The following is a 26,678-nucleotide window of genomic DNA, read 5'->3' as shown; positions in this document are numbered from 1 at the left end:
GTAAGTCATGACTAGGAGGAGGAACAAGGGAATCTGCATGCTGGTTACAGTTGTTTGACTTCTGAAAATACCATCTATACACTTAACACTTGTATACTTTTCAGCATGTGTATTAAGACTTTTTTTTAAAGGATATAAGACAAAGTTGTCCTTCTGCTGATGTCTGAATTACAGCAGCCATCCTACATTCTGAGAGGACAGCCTGAGGACCAAGTCACACACTGAGGGTGGAAAAATCTAAGCCTCTGATGGCACTGTTGAGCCACTGAATATACAATCCTAGCGCCACCGTCTTCTGGAACTCTTGAATAAAGTAAGTTTTCTTTACCTTTTAAACCAGTTGAATCAAGTTTCTGTTACCTACAGCCAAAAACATACTAATCCAATGGCACACCTCTTAGGCTCCACACGTGGGTCTCTCTTCCCAAATACCTTTAAAAGCTGCCTATGCCTTGGGAGGCCGAGGCGGGTAGATCACGAGGTCATGAGTTCAAGACCAGCCTGGCCAAGATGGTGAAACCCGTCTCTACTAAAAAACTAAAAAAAATTAGCTGGATACAGTAACAGGTGCCTGCAATCCCAGCTACTCGGGAGGCTGAGGCAGGAGAATTACTTGAACCCGGGAAGCAGAGTTTGCAATGAACCAAGATCGCACAATTGTACTCCAGCCTGGGTGACAGAGTGACAGAGTGAGACTCCATCTCACACTCACACACACACACACACACACACACACCCCAAAAACAAAAAACTGCCTATGCTAGCTGTCTCCATTTCCTCTCATTTCTCAACCCCATCTAACTGGCACCTGTTCCAAGCTTCCCACTGACAGCTTTCCCTACGGTTTATGAATGATGTCCATGTTGCCAAATCCAAGTGCCATTGTAAGTGGCTTGTCAGTAGCCAATAGACACTGCTCACCACCCTTTCACTTACTTCTATGACACCATACAATACTACACTTAGTCTTTGTTCTACCTTTCTGGCCACCTTTTAACACTCTCCTGGGCAGGCTCATCCTTCTCTAATTGGCCATATGTGTTCAAGGCTCAAATCTGGTTTCTCTCCTAGTCTCAGCCTAGGTTCTCTGTAGACCAGTGAGTCTCAACCTTAACTGCACATTAGTACCATCTGGGAAGCTCGTAGAAGCCCAATGCCCAAGCTTTACTCTAGATTAATTAAATCAGAATCTCTGGGGTGGGTAGTATTTTTCAAAGTTCGAGTGATTCCAATATATAGTCCAGGCTAAGACACACTTCTCTAAGGAATCTCACCCACATCTACAACCTCAAATCATGGAGGTTAACTATCCCAAACACATCTCCCATCCAAACTCTCCCTTGAGTTCCAGACCCATATTAACTCACTACCTATACAACACTGCAATTTAGATGCTTCAAAGGCACTTTTTTTTTTTTTTTTTTGGATACAGAGTTTTGCTCTTGTCGCCCAGGCTGGAGTGCAATGGCGTGATTTTGGCTCACTGCAACTTCTGCCACCCGGGTTCAAATAATTCTCCTGGCTCAGCCTCCTGAGTAGCTGAGATTACAGGCACCCGCCTCCATGCCCAGCTAATTTTTGTATTTTTAGTAGAGATGGGGCTTCACCACGTTGGCCAGGCTGGTTTCAAACTCCTGACCTCAGGTGATCCACCCGCCTCAGCCTCCCAAAGTGCTGGGATTACAGGTGTGAGCCACCGTGCCCGGCCTTCAAAGGCACTTCAATTCGGTATGTCCAAGAGTGAAGTCCAGTTCCACCTCCTACAAATTTATTCCTCTTCCAGCAATCCTGTCGCGAGTAGGCCCATAATCCATGACGTTGCTTAAGGGAGAAACGTCACAACAGTTCCAACCAACTTCACTCTCACATTCCAACACCAACCATCAGCAACTTCTGTCAACTTCACCTCTAAACTCTTGAATCCTTCCACTTTTCCATTTCCACTGCCAATATTCTGCTCGAAGCCACCATAATCTCTGGCCTAGACTACTCCAGCAGCCTCCTAACCTACATCCACACTATATCCCATTCAGATCCATTCTCACCATGCTCAAATAATTTTTTTATTAAAGTATTTCATTAAAGTATTAATCATGCTCTCTCTCCTAAGTTTAAAATCCTTTACTGCCTTTCTTATTGCTCTTAAGGGCCAAAAGCCTTAACACAGCCTACAAGAACTTCCTTGGCTTAGCCTCTGCCCATATTCCCCTCTCCTCTATATTTAAGCCATCTAGCAATTATCAGTTCCACAAATGCAACACACTCCTTCCCACTACCGGCCCTCACAATGCCAGCCCACTGTCTGAAACACAGAGGCTGTTTTTCCCAATTTCTGACATTATCCATCAACAGAACCCCAATATTTGTTGAATCAATGATGATTACTTATAATATACAGTACTACAAACAGTATTGTTATAATAGCACATATTAGAAATATCACAATATCTATAGGTACATGAATGCAATTAATATTAATACTAATAAAATTTCACATTTACTGGCATATGGCCACATCCTACAACTAAGGCAAAGTGGGCATGGTCAAGTTACATGATGCCATTGCTTATCCAGACCACTGCTGCTCATGGTCTAAATAAGCAGGTTTGACTTTTCATAGTAGTAATTCCCTGCACAAGAGATGTATGAAAATGGGAAAAGACTCGAGATACAAACGGCTATTTACTCTTGAAGACTGTGTGACATGGTGAGAGTATTAAACAGAGTAAGAAACAGTTCTAGCCCAGCTGCTGAACTTATTATTCTTACATGGGAAGTGTTTTTATTTCTCCAGACCTTCCCCATTACTTCATATAAAATATGATACATTTTGTCCTGGAAGATGATGTTTGTAAAGAACACTTATTCTAGGGTGGAGGCGGTGGCTCAGGCCTGTAATCCCAGCACTTTGAGAGGCCAAGGTGGGCGAATAAGGTCAGGAGATCAAGACCATCCTGGTCATGGTGAAACCCCGTCTCTACTAAAATACAAAAAATAAGCCGGGCGTGGTGGCGCGTGCCTGTAGTCTCAGCTACTCAGGAAGCTGAGGCAGGGGAATCGCTTGAACTCAGGAGACAGAGGTTGCAGTGAGCCGAGATCGTGCCACTGCACTCCAGCCTGGCAACACGGCAGGACCCCATCTCAAATAAAAATAAAAATAAAAAAAGAACACTTATTCCCTCTCCCCTAGTTTCCATGTGGATTTGCTAATTATTCCTGAACTCTTTCCGCTCCCCACTCTTCACTAACATCCCCAGATGATGAATAATTTATCGAATGGTGACGGAGGGAAACTAATCATACATGGCTTCACCTCTTCATTTTCTCACTCTCTGGAATCTTTTCAGATGCAGTCTCACTCTACCACCCTGGCTGAGAGAGCAGTGGTGCAATCTCGGTGATTCTCCTGCGTCAGCCTCCTGAGTAGCTGGGACTGTAGGCGCCTGCCACCATGCCTGGCTAATTTTTGTATTTTTAGTAGAGACAGGGTTTCACCATGTTTGCCAGGTTGGTCTTGAACTCCTGACCTCAAGTGATCCATCTGCCTCGGCCTCCCAAAGTGCTGGGATTACAGGCATGAACCACTGCACCCGGTCTCACTCTTTGGAATCCAAAACACCAGATTCCCTTTTCTTCTAGGCTTAAAGTTCCCAAGGGCCCAGTTCTGTCTGACTGTGGGTGAATTACCAAAAGTAATTGTGGGTTTTGCCATTAGTTCTAAAAACTGCAATTACTTTTGCACCAACCAATCAGTAACCAGCCCCCTGACTATCAGACTTAAGGCCTGTTCTCCAATTGCATCAGTAATAAAGGCAATATTTGATCATCATTTGCCTGTCTTTTGCATCCATATTTAAACAGATTCTGGATCTGGAAGGGAAAGGAGATGCTATTTATTGACTTTCTCAAACCATATCATAAAAAGTATGCAAGAATTTTGCAAGCCATATAAAGGATATTGCTTTTTTCCTCAATTATAATCACTTTCAGGACCTGACCAGATCAATAAAGAAATAAAAACTGGCCAGGCACAGTGCTCATGCTTGTAATCCCAAGACTTTTGGAGGCCGAGGCAGGCAGATCATGAGGTCAAGAGATTGAGACCATCCTGGTCATCATGGTGAAACCCTATCTCTACTAAAAACACAAAACTTAGCTGGGCATGGTGGCACATGCCTGCAATCCCAGCTACTCGGGAGGCTGAGGCAGCAGAATCACCTAAACCCAGGAGGCAGAGGTTGCAGTGAGCCAAGATCGCACCACTGCGCTGCAGTCTGGGTGACAGAGAGACTCTGTAAAAAAAAAAAAAAAGAAAGAAAGAAACGAAAAGAAAAGAAATAACAACTACTCTCCAAGTTTCCAGATCTTCCAACTAAGGAACAAAAGCAAGATTCAGGTATGATGGTCACTCACTGACAAATATGCGGTAAGTAATAAATATGGACTGAATAAATAAACATTTTAAATCAAAAGTTAGTATCTGAAATTAAAATGATATATGCTCTTTCATTCAACTGAGTAAATGAAATTTGCCAGAAATGTATCCTACAGATATATTTGAACCTGAGTGTAAAACATAAAAAGGTAATCATTGCATAGGTGTATATAATTTTTAAAATGAAAATCTACACACTAATTCAATCTATAATTTAACATTGTAAATTGAATACTCTATATGCTAATATAAACTAAGTATATATATATATAAACTGTATACTAATATGAACTAACAGATTATATGGGCAATCCATTCAGTAAAACACTGTGCAGCTATGAAGAACAAGGTAGGTCTCTGAATACAGATCCACAACAAGCTCCAATATTTAAATATTAAAAAAAGCAAGATGTACAACAGTGTACGCAGGGTTCCTACCCATTAAAAAAAAACATACATATGCATTACATTAAACCAAACAAAACTGCACCGCCTATATTCTGACTTACAAAAATGACAATTTCATTTGGTTCAACATAAGTGCTTGTGTAGGTATAAAATATTAGGGGAATACACAAGGATCTGAAGAGATGACTCAGAGGATGGGTCTGAGCTGGGTGAGTGTCCAGTGTACCCTTTAACACATGTGGCTTACCATGCGCATTTGTTACTGTTTTTTTTTAAAAGTGGGTACACCCAAAGAAGACTGAAAAAAGTAAATGTTTTCTTCAAAAGCAAATTCAGTTGCTTCTAAGTAAAAATAAAGAGACCACAACAGCAAAAGCGAGGAATAATTCACCAAACCAACACACACACACACACACACAAAAGAATTTGTGAAATTTTCAAAGAAACATAAAGTGCTTGCTACCTCTGGTGTTGGAGAAATTTAGGGGAAAAAAAGCAAGAGAGGAGTCAGTTAAAGTCTGTCTGTCTGCTACCAATCACAGTTGGGATCTGATGAAAGGCAGTGTCATATGATGGGTAAATATTTAAATGAATACCAAAAGTTCAAGTAAACACCAAGTTTAAAAATACATGATTTTCCAAAGCAATTCAAAAACCATTCAAGCTAAATATTCCCTTTCTCCAATTAACATTTCCCCTTACACAGTTCATCATATCCCACCAAAGAATCTGAATTTTCCATAAGTCCCACAAGAATGAATTGGGCAAAGCCTAATCATGTACATTACATAAGCTGCTGGAAACGCAGAAGGTACAGAATATGCCTGATTCCTTTCTCTAGATTCTTGGACTGAGAAGTTCTGATTGCTTCAGTTACAACGATCATTCTCAAATGCCGTATAGTTACCAACTCGTATTTGAAAAGTATACTTTGAGAAGGACCAGAATAAAACAGACATCTCATCTTCTAAGCCAGGTTTCCTGGGATGAACACATTCCTCAACGTGAAGATCTGAAGGGGAGAGGTTGCGGCAGGTGTGGGGGCGCAGGAGGCAGCGCAGTCCCCCATCCCTGCCTCACTCCATCTCCTGCATTTTCCAAGTGCAACATTCGCAGGCCCAGAGGGGTTTTGAAAGGCTCTTGGCCTAACTTATTTATATTCACCCAAAAGTGGTTGGATTTAGAAATTGCACACTATTCTGGCATTACAATCATCACTGCCACTGCCACCTTGACCATGTTTGAATGAAGCATCTGTTTTCCCACATACATCTCACCTCAGGCTTCCCCACACACACTTCATCCTTCTGCATGCAACTGGTCTTAAAATACTTGTATTTCTCTTTTCAAGATCATTGTTCACTATTTTATCCTTGATGTTTAATGGTCACTGTTTTTGTTCTTCTTTTGTTCCTTTTATCATGTGCATTTTTAATTACATTTTGTTTTACTTTTTATCAAATATTTCAAGTACACATAAAAGTACAGAGAATAACATTAACAAAATGAACAACTATGTGCCAATGGCATACCACCTTAGCAAGAAAGGAACATTTTGCCATATTTACTTCAGCTCTTTTGGTAGTATTTTGTTACAGTTGACATCACTGTGAACCATCCCTCCCAACTCCAGTCCCCTTTCCCTCCTTCTCTCCCCAGCCACTCTCTGGGTGTTTAACATGCCCATGCATTTTAAAACATTTTTAATACACAGTCTGTATATATGCATATTGTTTTGCATGTTTTTAAACATTAATAAATGGCATCACAGTGTACAAATCATTCTGCAACTTGCTTTTTCACCCAACATTGCGTTCATTTTAACTGCCATATAGAATTCCATTGTATGAATATACCATAGTTATCCATTCCCCTATCGATGGCCATTTAGGTCGTTTCCATTTCTTTACTCTTACAAACAGTGCTATCACGAAGGCTTGTACATATCTTCTTGGGTACACATTTGAGAGTTCAGAGGATATGAGCCCAGAAGTGGGCTGCAGAGTATGCACATCTTCACCTTGTCAAATTGCTCTCCAAAGTGATTGTACCAATTTACACTTTCTCCAGCTGAATATGAGAGTTTCTTTTGTTCCACATCCTCTCAAACACTTGGTATTATGAGATTTTTAAGCTTTTGTCCATCTGATGGGCATAAAAGAGAAACTCATAGTTTTTAATCTACATGTCCTGGAAGGATAATCATTTCCTCACAAACATTATTAACTATTTGGACCATTTATTTTTTAATTTTTTTTCGACTTTCACATTCCCTTTTATTCTACCACCACCTTCCCATAGTGATTAGTAGAGACTCTACAACCAGGCTGCCTGGGTTCAAATTCTGTCTCCATCAGATCCACCTAGTGTCCTCAGACACTTCGCTATGCCTCAGTTTCATCATCTATAAAGAGGCAGTAGCACCTACCTCACACAGTTGTGAGGATTTTATGAATACACATTAAGTGCTCAGAACAATGACAACCACGTTGTAAGATATAGTATTATTGTTTTTACCCTTTAAGATATTAATCTTGCCAAAGTTCTCTTTTTTAAATTGAATCTCTTTTTCATTTAAAGTTTCAACTTATATTTTCTAAGCTTTTAGAATAAATTATTTTAGAAGTTTTAGCATTCAAGACTTTAATCCTTTTATTCCTTTCAAGTATTAAACTGTTCCATTTCTGTTGTCTTTGGACATCTCAATTCTTGCTTCAATGACAGCAGAGAAGCCTGAGCTTGCAGAACAGCTGAGGAGTGCATCCTCACCAAATGGGGAGGGTAGATGCTTTACCCTCAGCTGTCCCTGCAGCTGCTCAGCCAGTTTTCCACAGCAGATCCAGCATCCCTCTGCTTGAGAGCTTCAAAACATCTCAACCTTAGTAACTCAGATAAAAGTCTTTCTCAGGCATGAGTCCTCCTGTGTCAATGGCACATCTGAATTACTGGCAATGTGGTTCTTTCCTTAAGTCACACCATATAGTCACCTGAGTAGGAGTTATATATACTATGGACTCTGAAAACGTTATCCCTACATCATTGAGCAAATCATATAGACAATGTGTGAGGAGGTAGGAAACACCAGCAAAACCAGTGTGGTAAAACACTGTGCCTTAAATAGGCATCCAATATGGTGACTGCCTAGTAAGAAACAAAGGGCTCTCAATGCTGCTGACCTGGCACTAGTGAAATGTAGATGGTATTAAACCACAAGCTAGACCATCAGCAAGGAGGTACAAGGATAGATCCGCAAGCTGCTCTTGGCCTTTACCTCACCAAGCTACCTGGCTCCTGTACTTCTACTTTGATTCACTTCCTGTTGCAGCAGGGTATTAGAAGGATCTTCCTTGTATGTCTAGCATTCAACACTCACGAAAGAGAGCAGAAACACCCTGGTTTGCCTCTCAGCTCTCGGAGGTGGAAAAGCGGATAACCTTCTGCCAGGCAATTATTTCAGATAGGTGCCTCGATTTTCACTAGAGGCTAGCCAAGTTGCCAACCTATTCCTCTGATCTTGAAAGCATACAAATTCACCTTAAAACAGCACAAAATAAATGCAATTCTGGACCTAGCCAGAGGCAATAACCTAAACACATTTGCAGCTCATTTCTTGTCAGAACCCGTTGAGGACAGTGGTATTGATGGAAGACTGTGTCAAGCCCATCCATTCCTCTAGTCTAGATAGCCTCGGTTTATCCACGGCTTAAGCCATCTAAAAGCTGCATAACGTTAATACAGCGGTATTCTCCAAGGTGGTGATTTTTATTTTCTTCTTTTTAAACTCTTGTATTTTCCAAATTTTCTACCATGAGAATGTGTTCTGTTTACAATAAAAGAAAAACACAATAAATGTTATTTTTAAAGCTACATACTTAGCATATACTACCTTCCCCACTCCCACCCTCCCGAACAAGTGCTTTCACTGAAAAACAACTGACAGCAGACTCTCAGCTTTCACGAGAAAACTTTACAAAAAGAAGTATTTGTGAAACCCAAAACTGTGCTTTCAGGGAGTTTTTTTTTATGCATAAGAATACTGCTGAGATTATTCTCTACTCCATCACTCAATTAATATTACAGGCCAACTTCTTTCAAAACTAAACACTAGGAAAACTGTTTCACGTGAGCAATTGGTGTCCTGTTTCTTTATGGACAATAAGAATTAAGTAACTTGTCAAGCTTCCCCTTTTCATTTTGGCAGCTGAAGGTCAGAGGCAAATGCGAATTATAACTAATATCTATGCAGGACCTTATGCCTATGTAGCTTTGTTTTGAGGATCCCAGATTCCAACTTCATTTTCTGGTGTGTTCTCTTTTGAATATTCTTCTACTGTGTGGATGTATTCTTGAATCCAACCTACACCCTTCTTATGGTAAGGCAGGACAAAATTATAATAGTCTACCTGCTCAATATTAATGCTTATAATTTATGTCCTAAAAATTTTATAATGGGGAATAAAATCATAGTGCAGTATCGTTCTCAACCTTTCTTAGCTAATAAATACTCAGTTCAAATTCAATATAAGAAACTAGAAATTAATTATGATCCCACTCTCATACTACTAAATTTCTTTGCTTTTTTCCACTTATGAAGGACATTTACTTAATTTTTTATAGCAGGATAAACAGAAAAAATGAAAATGCTTCTTTTATACTATACAGATTAATTAGCAAAGGATAAAGAGGTAACATAGGTATCATAAACACAGACTTTGACATCATCAGATAAAATCTGCGTTCAAATCTTGGTATCACTATTTACTAGTGGTACAAGTTGGTCATGTAAAATGTGGAGTATAACATTACCTACCTATTATGGGTGCTGTGAGAACTAAATAACATATGCAAAGCACTTAAAATAACGTTTAACATATGTCTGCACTCAATCAGAATAGCTGTTGCTGTCACTGTTGTTATTATATATAAAGCCTAAATGTCCTCTTTTAAGTACTTAGGTATTTCTGCCAAAGAACTATTCAAGGATTTTCTTGTATACCTGCAAAACAAAAATGTTTCCCAAAAATGGGTATTTAGCAAAATAATTCAGTGACTGAGATACTTTAACCAACTTACCTATACTGTCCAGTACGAAGAAAACAAAGAGCTCGGTTACCATAAAGAAGGTGGTTGTCAGGTCTTAAAGAGACACAATGTTTAGTCAGTAAAGCACATTACACATGAAACAAATAAAAATCACACAGAAATCATAAGGCATGAGAAAACTTTTTTAAACTTTTACATCTGTGTGGCAAAGCAAAAAGAATATAGGACCTAGAGGCTTAACTGGCTAAGTCCCAGTTCCTTCACTTCCTACCTAAGTAACTTTGTTTGAACCAACCTAAACTTCCCTATATTCAAAATGAAGATAACTCTAGTTGCTCTAACTCATAGGGCTGTTGTGAGGATCAAACGAGACATATTAAAGAGCTAGTAAACGGCAGAGTAACTCTAGAGGATGGCATTACTTATGTAAGAAGTCAGGACTATGTTGTTTTGACAAAGAACTGAGAAAGGAAGTCTACCTGCAAATTAAAATAGCTTCATTTGAACTTTTGTTTTTTAGTTTTATCTAACTATGTGTGGTGAAATGTATCTCCCTTTCCTCCACTTCTTCCTCAAAAGAATAGGGCAGCAGCCTTTCAAGGTGGCACACTAACTGGATTCCCTCATTCCCTGTGGAGGTGGGCAAGGGAGGAGACAATAGTGACTAGATAGCACCCTCCAAAGGCTGGTACAATATTAGGTGGCCAGCTGAGACAAGAGGGGCAGAGTTATGAGGCACAGCTGGAGGAAAGCTACAAAATTATAGCAGCTGAGTAAAGAGAAGACAAGGAAGAGAGCACGTATACATCTCTCAATTATCCTGTAAAAGTTCCCTCTTAGCAAAAAACGCTGAATGGGTGGCATCTTAAGTATTAGAACCCTTTTTCACCGGTTAATAATTTGGGAGGCCTTGGTTAATGGCAAAATAAGAACAAGACAAAAGAAATAACTCTGTACTGGAAAGTTTTAAAGAAAACGGAAGAGGGCAGAACCAAATTCACAATTTTGCCTGACTTGCTTGAATGATGCTACTAGATTAGGTTCATATACCCAAGCCATCTCCAATGCTTCTAATGTCCAAAGATGACAAAATTTATTCTGCATAACAAGTTGGAAGATATTCTGTAATTCTTCATCTCGTTTTTATTTCTTCTGACTACCATTCTAACTTGGTCTGCCACAGAAACAGTATCTCTTAGTTCTATTTTGCTCTTACCTATATTCAATGGCTCTGGTGTAATAGATAATAGCTATATCAAATCTTTCTTTGGAAAACTCTTCATTTCCTTTCATTTTCATTAGTTCTCCTTGCTGAGAAACCAAGGTGAAAGAAGACCCATCAATTAGCTCCAAAGACAATCAAGAACCCAATACCTAGGAAAAATGGATCCGGGTTTCTATCTTGGATATCAGAAATAACCTAGCGGATAATTTATGTAGAAAATGAGATTACAATACCCAATATTTTGTTATATATATATATATATGCACATATATGTATATATACATATATACACATATATATACATACATATATATATGTACACACACACACACACACACATATATGTATGTACCTAATGTACCTATTTTTTAGAGACAGGGTCTCACTGTGTCACACAGGTTGGAGGGCAATGGCACAATCACAGCTCACTGCAGCCTCGAACTCCCAGGCCCATGGGATCCTCCCATCTCAGTCTCCCAATAGCTAGGACTGCAAGTGCACCCCACCATGCCGAACTAATTTTTAAAAATTTTTTGTGGAGATGAGGTCTTGCTATGTTGCCCAAGCTGGTCTTAAACTTCTGACCTTAGGTAATCTTCCCACCTTGGCCTCCCAAAGTGATGGGATGACAGGCGTGAGTCACCATGCACAGCCCTGATATATATATTTAAATAAACCTGTCTCAAATGATTCAACAATAACTTCGTTAAAGAATATTAAAAACTAAACAAAACAATCACATTATGAATAATTACTCATATTTTTGTGCAGTATTTTGTAGACCCACTTTTAAATATACCTTATCAATAAGGTAATAAAACTAAAAAATAGATGCAAAGTAGAATTTTAACTTAAGGTTAGCAAATGTGGTATTATTCAAGACAACTTAACGCCTAAAAACATATATAAATCAACAATATAGAGGCAACACTGATTAGATTAAGTGTAAGACATGAGGAGACAGGTTAACAAGTATATATATGAAAGGTGCTAGAGACATAACTAAAACTTCACTCAATTTCTTTTTAATAAAAAAACTAAAATAAGCCACATCGTATCAATGGCATTAGGGAATTCAATAGAACAGTATATATGTCCCCAAATTCCTTTTCTAAAATTGAGTTAAAATTGTATTTCCTTGAGTGACCAGCGTAGCACATGAATTACATCTCAGCTGTTACCAAGGAAAACCATATTTCTTCAACTCGTTAAAGACTTTAGTTTTTAAAAATCAAATTTTTACTTTCAATGAGTGGTTTTTTAATTATTTGAAAATTCTGATCAGGATATTAGTTCTTCATCTTCAAAAATAAATTCCAAATCAGAACCTATTAAAATTTCCCCCTCAATGTAACAAACCTGCACCATATGTACATGTACCCCAGAACTTAAAGTAGAATAAATAAATTAAAAAACAAAATAAAATAAACAGGGAACTGGTGAAATCCTTACAATAGAAATATAAATAAAATTTTGGTCCTGGAAAAAAAAAAATTTCCCCCTCAAACATGTCATCCAATTTTATGAATTGTATGTTGTCAGCAGTTTTATTAGGTTCCTCTGAGTATTAAAAGGTCTAATGGGCAAATCTTAAAATGTATTTACAATATTCATTCTCACCTCTATACAATCCATACAACTTTGGGTTTTAAGTTCTTCAAGCAAATTGCAGTCTTCTACTACAATTTTAATTATGTGGTACTTGTCTAAGTTTTATTTTTAGGAAAGAGCAAGAGAGAACATTTGTTAAAAAAAACTGGTATTGATAATATTAGAATTCTTAAGTTACATGAGTTCATAAAAGTCCTATATTATTTTTATTTCTAAATAGCACGTTTCTTGTAACCTCTTATGTGTATTAAATAACACAGTAAAAAAAAAAAAGCTAATAAAATGTTGCAGCAAACATCAGAGTTATTTCTTGCTGTAAATCTAATCTGCTTTTACTTCTAGCAATAAAAACCCTTGTTTATTATTATATTAGTTGCAATTGTATTTACAATAAATGCTCTGTCATAAGATATTCCAAATAGGCCACATAATTACTTAAGTCAATTCAATAAACATTGTCAAGTATGTATGGTGTACCATGCACAATATTCAATAAAAATGAATGAAAACAAAAACCTGGAAAACTACTTTCCACAATATATTTCATATACACAGGCTGAGTATCTCTTACTCAAAATGCTTGGTATCAGAAGTGTTTTGGATTTTGGAATACTTGCATTATACTGGGTGAGCATCCCAAATCTAAAATCTCAAAATGTTCCAATGAGTATTTCCTTTGAGTGTCATAGTGGAGCTCAAAAAGCTTCAAATTTTTGGAGCATTTCAGGTTTTGGAATTTTGATGCTCAATCTATTTTAAATAAATAATTTCAAATGTCTTTATTCAGTATTTTGATTCTCATGAGTAAATATTACAATGAGAAGTTATTTGAAACACTATTCTTATAAAAATTTAATAAACTAAGATGCAGTAAGTAACCAAAGTTTATCAGGACTCATTTTCTATATTGTAAGCCATTATATAAAAAGAATGTTTTAAAGTGGAAAAAAAAAAATTACTGCAACAAAACTATAGTTAAGCCTCTAGCCAAACATATTCGTTTCTAAAGTGACAGAAGCACCTACAATTTAAGATTTAATAAAGGACCTAGGAAAGTCATCAAATAAAGAAATTCAAAGGGACAGAGTAAGATTACAAGGAGGAAAACCTGGGCTTTGAGATCAGAAAGATCTGACTTATTTAGTCTTATCTAGTACTTACTAGACTGCAGAAGTAACACTTAACCTCTCAAAGTCAGTGTGCTCATTGCTAAAATAAAGACAATAGCAGCCACCTTGCAGAGCTATTTAAAAAAAAAATGGCACGTAAAAAATCAGCTGTAAGCCTAAAGAAGTATGCCAAATACAAGATACTGCTTCTCTACTTCCACCATGAAAGCTAGCTTAAAATTAAGGGCCTCCAAAACAATGAAGAGAACAATCTCTATCAGTGTAATACACCCCCATCTAATAAACCTATGAGAAAGATGTGTCTGCATTTAATTCCTTTTTAGCACTTAAGTCAATAGTGCAAAATTTGCCTTTATCTCAGCAGAGATGGCAAATCATTGGTCATCATCTACTTAAAAGCCAAACTGGTCGGGCGCAGTGGCTCACACCTATAATCCTAGAACTTTGGGAGGCCAAGTCGGGCGGATCACTTGAGGTTAGGAGTTTGAGACCAGCCTGGCCAACATGGAGAAACCCCGTCTTTACTAAAAATACAAAATTAGCTGGCCGTGGTGGTGTGTGCCTGCAATCCCAGCTACTCAGGAGCTAAGGGAGGAGAATCGCTTGAGCCCGGGAGGCGGAGGCTGTGGTGAGCCCAGATCTCGACATTGTACTCCAGCCTGGGCAACAAGAGTGAAACTCCAACTCCAAAAAAAAAAAAAAAAAAAAAAACATTAACAAAAAAAAAAAAAAAAAAAAAAAAAAAAAAAGCGAAACCTTTCCTGTTTCAAGATTCCTATAACTGTACTATAAAAATACTGCCAATTAATATTCAAATGCTTTAAAGAAAAATATTTCACAAAGTAAAAGAAACATGTAAGGCCATCATACATAAAATCACAACAGATTCATGAGGAAAATCATAAGGTTAGCTTCTGTGACTTTTTCTTACAAAGGAGAACACATGAGCCCCAGTTGTGGTCTCTTTAAGTATTATATATAATAACTTATGATATCCATTTGGTGAAATTTTTTAAGTACAATGTCATAAAAATCATTAAGACAGAAAATATAGAATAAAACCACCAGGTTGAAATTCTCTTTTTCAGGAATATATACCAAAAGAAAAAAAATTTTTTTATTCTAAATCAGAAATCACATAACTACACATCTCATTTTCCCAAATACCTTTAAAACTGAGTCAAGTAACAATTTAAAGCATTTATACTTACATTCAGTAAAGAAAATACTTAACATAGGCCAACAATTGTCAATTGATCCTAATTTAGTTAGAATTGTTACATCTCCTGCATATTTAATCCAATTCAGAGCTTCTTCCATTACTAAGATTTTCTGTTTCAAAAGAGGAATGAAGAATGGGGATTTGGGTATTAATTTTAAATTTGCATGTGGCATTATATATTCATCTTATACAAGTATTTCAGATCCTTAATACAAAACTGATACAACACCTTATTGTTTGCTACTCCAGCATGTAACCTAGAGTAGACAGACTCTGACATGTTCAGATACCATGGATTCATATATATTACCTCTTCAGGTGACCTTAGACCACCTTCAGAGCTCAAGATGCTTCTGTAATTGATTACAGGCCTGGAATTTGAGGTCTATAACCTGGCCAGAGACTGTCTGGGGTAGCAGGCGAGTGCAATATAACAAGGTGTATAAGGGTTCCCAGAAGTCAACTACCTTAGACTTCCATCCTTACACCAAGGTTAGATGTATAAATTAAAGTTCACCAAAGGAACTACATATTTTACGTCATGTGTGGCAAACAGAAGAAGGAGGAGACAAAGAACAAGAAGAAGCTGTGGCTGGGCAAATGGGCACTCAGTGTAGTGATCTCCATGAAGGATGAAGAAGTCACAGAAATGTTATTTGTACTTCTAGTGTATGAAGTAACTTCAAAACTTAAATAGTTAACAATGTTGGTATCAGGCTTAAGGGCAACATAGACGTTTATGGCATCAGTATCATTAAAAATTGGTTTATCATTGAATCTGGAGATTACCTAGTAATTATATATCAAAAAATAATCATACCAGAGGCCTAATAATTTCATTTGGGGAAACATAAGCCAGGTAAATAATCTAAAAGAGAAAAAAGAATCAACTTGTAAAATAGGCTCAAAATTATACTATGTACATGGGTTAAAAAAAAAAAAATGAAAATGATCCAAACCCCCAAAATAAGGAAACTGCTTAAGGAAAATATACAAGTCAATACTACCAAACACCACATATAGAACATTGAGTATGTGGACTCCATATAAGGGGAAATGAGCAGTGAGATGACTGCCACTCACTCACAGTGGGTGTGCCAGGTTCTGTGTTTATCACTTACATTTTCTATTTTATAACCAATTCTCAATAAGCCTCCAATAAGGAATGAATCATTCTGAAAAATAAAAAAAAAAGAACAGGACATATTTTTTTCCTTATTCAGTCAATTCTGCTTGAATTTTCTCATGGAAAAATGGCCTACATTTTGGGAATACTGCCATATGTACACAATACTATACTTCACACAAAAATTTACATGACCAAGTTACCCCTTAAGACCTTAAAACGAGAATTCCAAAATAGTCTCTCAAAGGGTTCTAGTAGTAAAATAACTTAGTATAATCTTTAGACATGTTCTCACTAGGTCGTCCAGGCTGGAGCGCAGTGGCATGATCTCGGCTCACTGCAACCTCCGCCTCCCAGGCTCAAGCGATTCTCCTGCCTTAGCCTCCCAAGTAGCTGGGATTACAGGTACGTGACACTACGGCCCGGCTAATTTTTCTATTTTTAGTAGAGATAGGGTTTCAACATGTTGGCCAGGCTGGTCTCGAACTCCTGATCTCAAATGATCCACCTGCCTCGGCCTCTCAAAGTGCTGGGATTACAGGCATGAGCCACTGTGACCAGCCAACATGAATTTTCAAAGTTCATTGCACTAGGCCAGGCGCATTGGCTCACACCTGTAATCCCAACACCCGAGGCAGGTGGATTACCTGAACTCAGGAGATCGAGACCAGGCTGACCAACATGGTGAAACTCCGTCTCTACTAAAAGTACAAAAATTAGCTAGGCATAGTGGTGGGCGCCTAGAGTCCCAGCTACTCGGGAGGCTGAGGCAGGAGAATCACTTGAATCTGGGAGGCAGCGATTGCAGTAAGCCGAGATCTCGCCACTGTATTCCAGCATAGGCAAAAGAGGGAGACTCCATCTCAAATAATAAAAAGCACATTGCACTTAAGTGTTTTAATAAAGGTATGCTGGCTTGTATGTTACTGCAAAGAACTACTGCAGAAAATAAACATCAGAATGCTCTTTCTAAATATAATAGTACCAAGAACAGCACTTGGCTCCATAACCAAGTGAAATTTAGAAAGCTATCAAATAGTTGTCAAAAAAAATTTTTAAGCCACAAAAAAACTCTCAACATAGTACAAGGAAGGACACCTTCTAAAATATGCCCTGACAAAGTCTACCCCTACCCAAAGACAAAATATTTGTTGATGGTGATGTGATTTTATATCAACAGATAGAGCACATCACTTTCAGAACCCGTGGCAGAGGTTTCTATGAACCCATGCCCCACTTTCTGTAACAAGTTTCCATTTCTGTCCTTTAATAAGATGCAGTCCTGGTCCCCAATATAGAACCATGACAGCAGCCATCTCCCTGATGTCTCAAATACTAAGCATCCACTGATGGATAGCAGGTTCATCTTATGTTAACCACTTCATTACCTGTTAACTGCTATAAATTAGTCATATGAGCCTAATACCATATAAATGCTTATATTATTTAAATCAAGGGCTGAGGGGGAACCTACATTCTACCACTTACAGCAACTTTCTTTGCCAAATCCACAATATCTTCCATCAACTCAAGATGTTGTAATTTCTTCAAATTTATCTCAGAAGCACGTGAATTGCTTAAAGACAAATTTATTTTTTAAAAGATTAGATTCTCATATATAGAAATTCATTGAACTTTGTGCTTAATTATATATCTCAAACCATTAAAAAAATAAGTTCTCTTTTTCTTCGCTCTAGGTAACAATAACTAAACTATTTATTAAATGAACAAAATATTGTATCGTTTTCTTCTCTTCTGTCCTATAACACTGATATTTATAAACAAGCATGTTAATTCTTCTCAACTCAGCTTCAAGTCTACCATCTAATACTATTCAGAATTTCACTGATTATTTTACCATTATTCATTCACATCCAAATCTCAAGTATTTGCTTTTTCCACCTTATTAAACAAAAATTGAGCAGCATACAAGAGTAACACATAAGCCTACTACTGAACTTGCATTCCTCAGTATTGGGCAATATGCTTCTATCACTGGCCATACAAAATGAGTAACATATAGTAACTTACTTGGCGTCCACACAGGGATGCAATCGTGATATTACAGAACTGTTTTGATGTTGAAACAGAAGTGGCCAGAAGATATTTATTTTGATGGCATCACAATAATCTCGTAGGACAGAAACTGGTTTACTACACCATATATTGCAGATGTCAAATTCTCAATTTAAAAAAAAAGTTTAAAATTAATGTTTGAGCCTCATTTTGGAATGAATCATCATTGTTAACAGCAAAAAAGGAAAAGTGTATATGGAGAGCCAATAAATGAATGAAGTATTTTAGCCTGTTAAATGTTAAGAATATTTAAGTGCTAGCTAAAAGTCTATTTTAACAAAGAAAAGTTCTGATTTCATATAAATCTGTTGTGTTGCTATGACAGGATGGATGGACCTCCCTTTATCCCATAATCTATCCCATAAATTAACATTAAAAAACCATGTACTCACCTAAATTTCTCTCACTTTGAGCATAATCTTTATATTGCATACCCTAAAAATAAGAAAATTCCTTTGATTTGTATCTAGTAAAATGTAAAAGTATAGTTACTGATTTTTAATCTAGGGATTATCAAAACTAACCAAAGAACTTTCAGTGCACATTCAGTGAAGATGTGTATGCTTCAAACACATCTTCAGCCAATGAGTATTAATTTGAGACCCTTTTCACAGTATTTCCTGAGTTTGCTTCTATGGCTCTCCCCAAGAGCTTTTCCAATCCCGTCAGAAAACTGCCTTTTGCCACCACTCGTTCTCTGGCATTCCACAATCTTACTTTTGACCCACTGCTTACTTTCCCTTCTCAAATCACCTTTTCAAAAACGTGTGTTCCTTCTTCCCTGTCAAAACCCACGTAGCACAAAAACATCTTTACTCAGCCAGCCCTAAACCAGAAAACCTTCAACACACAATGTCAAAAACAAAAAATTAGCAAACCTACTTACCACCCCATCACAGTAAAGCTGAGTCACACGAACATAATCATCGGTCATAAATTCAGCCGCAAACACACAATCATCCACGTCCACGTAAGGGCAATCTTCTAACAAGGCACAATCCGCCACAGTGAAATCTCCCTCGGCAAAATTGTTCATGATGCACAAGTCTAAAGAGACAACACAAACTCAAGTCAGTAATTAAATCATTTGAGATGACAGAAGAAACAGTTTTCCTGGCTTCTATGGTATATTAGAAAAATACTTGGAACCTATGCCCCCAAAAAAATATTCCAATCAAAACACTGAGCTCCGAAAGATTCCTGTCCCCATTCTGCCGTTCTTCTCCCCTGACTCTCTCCAGATTATTTAATCTATTTCTTCCTTTCCTCAGGTTCATGTATTCACCATCTCTATTCTAAGTTAATCCCTTCACATGTCTCCTTTAAATGGAGGATTATTAAGGGCATCTGATGTATCTTTGTATGTGCCTAGCACATGGTAAGCTCTCAAGTAAGTGTTTGCTGAATTAAAAAAAGACATCTTCCCATTGCTGCACTTGTACCCTACCTCCTTTACTGCATTCTATGAAATATGCCATTTCACCAACACAAACTGCTATATTCTCAACCTCCTGGCCTGACCTAAATCCTGACTCCACTGAGAACTGTTTCCTATCAACTGCTCATATTCTCCTATCAATCTCTCAGTGTGTTTCTATCCCAGGCAAAGGAGTAGGGCTTGAGTGATACAGGTAAGTCTGCCAATCTCCTAACTCCCCAAGGCGGCATCCAGACCTTCCATCCTCCTATTGACTGCTGCTTCTAATGCTCTCACAACTACTGCAATACACAATTGACACTGCTAACTCGCAAAAAAAGGAAAAAACCTTGCATTATCAAAAGCCATGTTTTAAAAATACTTATTTCAATGGTAGGGAAGGGGGTTTAGTGCTAAAGTTTCAGGGTTTTTTTTTTCCTGAAGAACTTTCAATAATGAGGATTTGTATAGTTATCAGAGAATAGCTACATAGCCTAAACATCACTGAAAAATGCGCCATTTTATTACGTCTAGCTCTTGCCCACATAATGGCTTTCTTTTCCTATCACCACCAGCACATCATTAACACTGTTCCTTATACCTATCACTTCACCATTATTATCCCACTATTATTAGGATAAACCAAGTTTCTTCTTTCCAAAGCAAGACCACCACCAGTCCCTGAAATACAAATCTATTCAATTGCTCAATCCATCTCCTGATGTCCAAGTTGCCGTATGAAAACCTCACAGTATCACAAGTGAAGAACAGCAACAATCTTCTAGCAAACTATTTGTACTACGTGCCACATACTGTACCAGATGTTTTACATGCATTTCACTATTCCTCACAGCAATTCTTCTTGGCAGACACAATTATCATCATCTCAACTGTACAGATGGGAAAATGCTCAGTAAAATTAAGTAATTTGTTCAGGTCACCAAGCTAGGAAGGATTCCAATCCAGTCTTTAGTTGCCATAGTTTCTACTCTCAAACACTCTCTTTCACTACATCCACTTTTCCTGTTATTGCCACCTACTTATCTTTTGGTTACTGTCACCTTTCAAGATCAATGGCAACTAGTTGAGTGTTTTTCTCTTTCCTCCAAATTCTATTATCATCCCAGCCACATCAAGGTCCATGCACACAATACCCCAGCCTTGTAGTTTAACAACCTCCTCAACTAACATGAACTTCACTGCCCACCTCACCAGGCTCTCCCACCCCAGGGCAACACCTCAGGTCACTACCTAGGTCAAACCAGTTTTTAAATCTTTTATACTCTTATTAGCTCCTCTCTGACCATAGCCGAGAGTCATTACGCTCATGTCTTCCTGATTTCCTACCACAGTCATTCTTCAACTTCATCAAGAACTCTTCATTTTTCACCCATCTGAATCCTCCATTCTCATTCACTTTCAGTTTCCTATGATTTGGTTTCCAATTCTACCATTCAAGGGAAACTACTTTCATTAAGATCATTAATGACCTTCCACAAAACTGGTTATCTATAATGTCTAGAACCTGACCTATTCTGCATAAATACTTCGAGTTTAAAAAATTTAACTCCAAAAGTGAACAATGAACAGAAAAAAGACACTGGAGCACCCAAACTATAGCACATAATATGAGGTATGTGCTAAACTTACTTGTCTCACAAACTTTTTTGGCATAAAATACAGAAAGAGCCAAGAACTGTCACAGCCCACGCATCATGGCGTCAATTACAATACAATTAATGCGTTCAAACCTGGCAGACTGATACTGGTCATTCAAGCCTGGCAAATCTCACTGATACCACACACAGCACCAATTGTACTGTAATTACGGCATTGGGGTAATTTTTATTTTCTATTTTGTTTTTAACTAGAGAGGCAATGTGACAAAGTGGTTAAGAACATGGACTCTGTAGCCAAGACTCTCGGCTTGAATCCTGGCTCTCTTGTTTCCTTGCGTGTGCAATCTTGGATAAGTTACTTAACCTCTCCGTGCTTCCTCTGTGTTTATCAAATGGGGATAACAATACTACCTACCTGAATAATCAGTTAACACATGTGAAGTGCTTAGAAGAGTACCAGGTATATGAGAAATGCTATAAATACCAGCTTTCTTTAACCTTAATGTTAGATGAGTTTTTTTTAAATCCACTGTTTGGATGCTTCCAGCTAAATAGTCTACCTTAATTGCTAAATCCAAAGAGCACTTTTCAGCTTACAACTTACTTGACGCTGTGGACCACTTCCTCCTCAGAACTCTTCATTTGGACTCCAAAGACCATCTTCTCTGGTTCTCCTCCTATTCGTCTGGCTGCTCTTCCTCAGTTTCCTTCATGGGCTCTTCTTCTCCATTCCCCGCCACCCAATGTCAACTCTCTTTTCTTCTCACTCTTACTCTCTCCTTGGGTAAATTTATCCACCACACCCATGGCTTAACACAGCACTTTCTGAACTTTCATCGTTTATATAGCTTCACCATGATGTTTGCCATTTCCATGTATCACATATATTTTTAGTTTATATTTCCCTTTTATTGAGCTCATTTGGCCTAAGTGATGATGTCAATGATTATCAAAGGTTAGATGTGCAAATTATGTTTCTCATAAACATTAAATTCCTATCTACTAAAATTTTTTCAAGTGTTTATCTATGTACCAGTTTAAATTCTCTCAAATGCACTGCAGTAAACAATGGCTTCCAAACTTTCAAATGATGAAGGCTCCCAAATCTTTCCAGGCAGGGTTGTATCACTTGACTTCCAGACCCTCCCTGTCAATCCCTGTCAACTACTACAGGATCTTAACCAAGATGTCCCACAAGCCCCTCAGAATCAGTAAGTTCAAAAACAAACATCTTTTTCCTCAAAAACAAACAAATGAAACCAAGTTCTTTCCTCTTTCTGTATCCTGTTTATCATAATTGTTCTACATGCCATTTTACTACCCAAACCTAAACCCTGGGAGTCAACCTAGACTCCCCAGTTTCCTTCAACATTTCTGTCCAAATGACCACTAACTCTTGTCATTTCTGCTTCCCTAAGAAATGTTAAATTAGCACACATATACTTCTTCATGCCCAGTACCACTGCCTTCATCGTTTCTCCTCTGAACCAATTTAACAAGAAGTCTCCTCTGGTCAGGCTTGCCTTCAATCTCGGCACCCTCTAAAACTCTGATCATACCACTTTACTGCTTAAAACCATGCAACAGCTTCCCTTCAGTTTGAGAATAAAGTCCAACTTCCCTAATAAAAGCATAGAAGACCTTTTGTGATGTTGCTCCCGCTTTTATCCCCAGTCACTCCATGACACACAACCTAGAAGCCAGTCATACCCAACTGCTTGTCCTTCCTAAACAAAACTTATTCTGCAACTACCTAATGCCTATCAGTCCCTAATACCCAATTCCAGGAAAGATTAACTGATCTTCTCACTACCATCAAGTTTATTTTTGCACCTCTTCTCTGTAAACAAGAGCACCTTGCCCATGTCTCTGATAGCAGTTTTCACCCTGTTTCATCATCACAGGTTTATCTCTGTAGGGTCACTTTGGATCCAGAGGATATATTGTGTAATCTACTTGTCATCTGTACTGCTATTCACTTAACAGTTTTCTTTAGGATAACTCAAATTTTAACTTAGATGTAAACTAGTTGTAATAGAAATGTTGATATCACCAAGAATCCTTGTTTGGTACCATAAAATTTTTTCTAATACAAACAAAAATAAATATACTACTAAAATATTAAAATAAAGAACTTCTGATCTCATCAGTTATGGTGAACTAGACACTCTGGGGGAATGTACTATTGGGAGAAAAAGGTAGATCCTAGATTTTTAAAAAATACTTTTTGGATGTTTTTGCTGAGATCATAGAAACGGGAAAATTTGAAGCCACACTCTCCACGCAAAAGCAACAAACCTTGAGCTAGAAATTAAACGTGGCTACAGTTTAGAGCCATAAATAGTGGTGCCAAGAGCAGTAGTAGGATCAAGACACAGAGCACTGGGCCAGAAACAAAATATAGGAACTGAAAAGTGATCCCAGTTAAACTTCCTGGCTCCCAGACAAATTTGATAAAAATGCTTTCAGAAAGAAAGCATTCCCAATTTAGACTCTCAAGATTCCCACAAAGATCAATTAAACAGAAGTTCATAATCAATGATCACCGAACACAGGAGGTGACTGTTACATTGAGGGAGAGACAACAACGACAACAACAAAATAGTAATAAATTTAGACATCCCTCTTCCAAAGGATATCAGACATTAGGAATGCCTGATATAGTCCACAGAATACCTATAGAGTCACAAAAATCACCAAATAACATGAGAAGACAAAGAATGACTGGGTATATCAAAAGAGAACCAAGCAGAACTTTTAGAAATTAAAAATGCAATTGTTAAAAGAAAAAAAAAAAGATGGGATGGGTTACAGAGGATATTAGGCACAGTTCAAGAGAAAATTGGTGAACTAAAATATATGCCTTATGAAATTACTCAGCACTGTAAATTCTGGTAAAGAGAAACAGATAAAAAAATATGAAAGATAAAGAATAAGTGATCTGGCAACAGTTTAGTACATATATATATGTATATATATATATACATATATATATATATACACACACACATACACACACAGTTAAAGTTCCAGCAGCAGAGAACAGATTAATGAGACATAAAATGTAAAGAATACAGGGCTCAGAAACTTCTAGATCTCATGGAAGGCAAAATGCAGAATCATGAAACACATGCATCCAAAATAGGATAAATATAATCCCTAACAAGACTTAGAAGTGAAATGATGTAACACCAAAGTCAGAAAATCCAATGTAACTAAAAGAAAAAAGATATTTTCTTCAAAAAAGCATAAAACTGGCAGCGCACTTTGTATAAGCAATAGAATAGTATCTCTATCCTGACAGAAAACAAACACCAACCTACAACTATACATCCATCAAAATGATCTGTTAAGAACGAATGTAAAATAAAAATACTTTAAGACTTGTTTTTAACATCTAAAATTGAATCAACCAACAACCAAGACACTTGGAACCTACCAATTACAAGACGGAGATTGCCTGGTGTGATTAAAAGAAAAATCCAGTAATATGTTCCTTATAAGAGACACTTAAAATGTAAGGACACTTGAAAAATCAAAGTAAAATGAAGGAAAAGAATATTCCAGGAGAAATAACACCAAAAGAAAGATGGAATCAGACTAAAGACCTCTAAAACAAAGAAGCAAACTTAGAGATAGAGAAAATCACAATATAGTAAAAGTTCGACCCACTAGGAAAGTAATGTTAAGCTTGCATGTAGCTAATAAGAGTCTCAAAATACAGAAGAACAAAAATTGTTATAACTAACTACAGGAAATCTGTTAGAAAGTAGTAATGGTAGGATATTGCAACACACTTCTCTCAGTTAATGACAAGATAAACCAAAATTAATAAGAATAGAGACTGTCAAAACAACACAATTAACAGAATATATACTCTTCACAAGTATACACAGAACAATTCTAATAATTCACTACGTACAAGGCTATAAAGCAGGGCAAAAAAGGATGTTAAAAAGGTTAAAATATTTTCTGGCAAACACAATTAAAAAATCAATAATTAAAAGAAAATAATATAGACACATTTGAAAATTTTTAAAAGTCTAAGTAACTCATAAATCAAAGAAAAAATCAAAATAGAAATTTAAAAATACTTAGATTTTAAAGTTAACAAAAACGCTATAAATTAAACTATGTTAGATAAAGCAAAAATGAACTTTGAGAAAGTTTATTTCCTAGTGTAAGCCTTACCTGCTTACACTAGGAAATAAGAATGCTGAAAATTAATGTTAAGCATGTAATTTAAGTGAGAAAAATAGTAAAATGATAAACTGAAAGAAAGTAAAAGGAAATAAAAGAGAAAAAAGATCAATGTGATAAAAAACAAATAATAGGTCAAATTAGGCCAAAAGTTAATCCTCTGCCAAGATTTAAAAAATGGACAAACTTTTAGCAAGACTGATCAAGTAAGAGAAGTTTGACATAAATAATATTCAAAATGAGAAAAGGGAACACATACACAGAAAATAGAGATTAAAAACAGAATTAATACCATACCATGAGCCGTGGCTCACGCCTGAAATCCTAGAATTTCGGGAGGCCAAGGTGGGCAGACCACTTAAGGTTAGGAGTTTGCAAGCAGCATGGCCAACATGGTGAAACTCCATCTCTACTAAAAATACAAAAAAATTAGCCGGACACGGTGGCCCATGCCTGTAATCCTAGCTACTCAGGAGGCTGAGGCAAAAGAATCGCTTGAACCCAGGAGGTGGAGGTTGCAGGAGCTGAGATGACGCCATTGCACTAGTCCAGCCTGGGCAACAGAGGGAGACTCCACCTCAAAAAACAACAAAAACATACCATAAACTTGATGTGAAAAACTTAAAAATTCTGATGAAAGGACAGATTTCTAAAACTTACCAAAACTGACTAAAAGAAATAGAATACCTGAACAGTCCTGTGACTATTCAACTGCTAATTACTACTAAAACTCCAAGAAGAAAATAAATGACTTTATACTTAAGTTCCACCAAGCTCTTAAAAAACAAATCACTCCAATCCAAACGTCTCCCAGGGAACAGAAGAAGAGAAACTACCCTCTAACTCATGGTATAAAGTCAGTGTAACTTTAATACCAAAGTCAGATAAGACAGCCAATAAAGAAAAATGAGCGGTGAGTCTATTCATAAACAGACATGAAAATCTAAATAAAACATGAGCAAACTCAATTCAGTAATTCATAAAAAAAAAATCATAAAGACCAACTTGGATTTCAAGAAAGAATACAAAAGAAAACAAAGTGTTTTAAATCTATAAAATGGAATTCATTACATTTAACAGATTAAAGGAGAAAATACACAAGATATTCTCAAAAGCAAGACCTCTATGCCCACTATAATCACTTCTAATGAATAATCATAATCACT

At 37.1% G+C, this 26,678-nt stretch overlaps 1 protein-coding gene across 10 annotated transcripts in view; it reads right to left on the bottom strand.

Annotated features, from left to right (window-relative positions):
• The window catches only part of TTC3 (tetratricopeptide repeat domain 3), a 127,121-nt gene that overhangs the window by 94,808 nt on the left and 5,635 nt on the right, over positions 1-26,678 (bottom strand). For 2 of the 10 annotated variants that reach the window (XM_037737665.1, XM_017526226.2), the window contains exons 2-10: positions 19,163-19,323; positions 18,669-18,711; positions 18,232-18,382; positions 17,689-17,776; positions 16,196-16,249; positions 15,064-15,184; positions 12,732-12,817; positions 11,103-11,197; positions 9,917-9,979 (exon numbers count right to left, since the gene is read on the bottom strand). The exons of 4 other annotated variants lie outside the window; for them this stretch is intronic. In XM_037737665.1, coding sequence (XP_037593593.1) covers positions 9,917-9,979; positions 11,103-11,197; positions 12,732-12,817; positions 15,064-15,184; positions 16,196-16,249; positions 17,689-17,776; positions 18,232-18,382; positions 18,669-18,711; positions 19,163-19,312 — 851 coding nt within the window. In that variant the 5' untranslated portion in view covers positions 19,313-19,323. Of the gene's footprint in view, positions 1-6,863; positions 8,379-9,916; positions 9,980-11,102; positions 11,198-12,731; positions 12,818-15,063; positions 15,185-15,894; positions 15,943-16,195; positions 16,250-17,688; positions 17,777-18,231; positions 18,383-18,668; positions 18,712-19,162; positions 19,324-21,916; positions 23,310-26,678 lie in introns of those variants that run through there. 4 more of the 10 variants (XM_037737663.1, XM_037737664.1, XM_017526227.1 and 1 more) reach the window with 4 other exon arrangements.

This window comes from Cebus imitator, unplaced genomic scaffold (assembly GCF_001604975.1).
Source record: "Cebus imitator isolate Cc_AM_T3 unplaced genomic scaffold, Cebus_imitator-1.0 Scaffold41, whole genome shotgun sequence".
NCBI classification, from domain to species: domain Eukaryota; kingdom Metazoa; phylum Chordata; class Mammalia; order Primates; family Cebidae; genus Cebus; species Cebus imitator.
The sequence above is the reverse complement of the archived record's forward strand: the minus strand, read 5'-3'. Positions and strand labels throughout refer to the sequence as shown.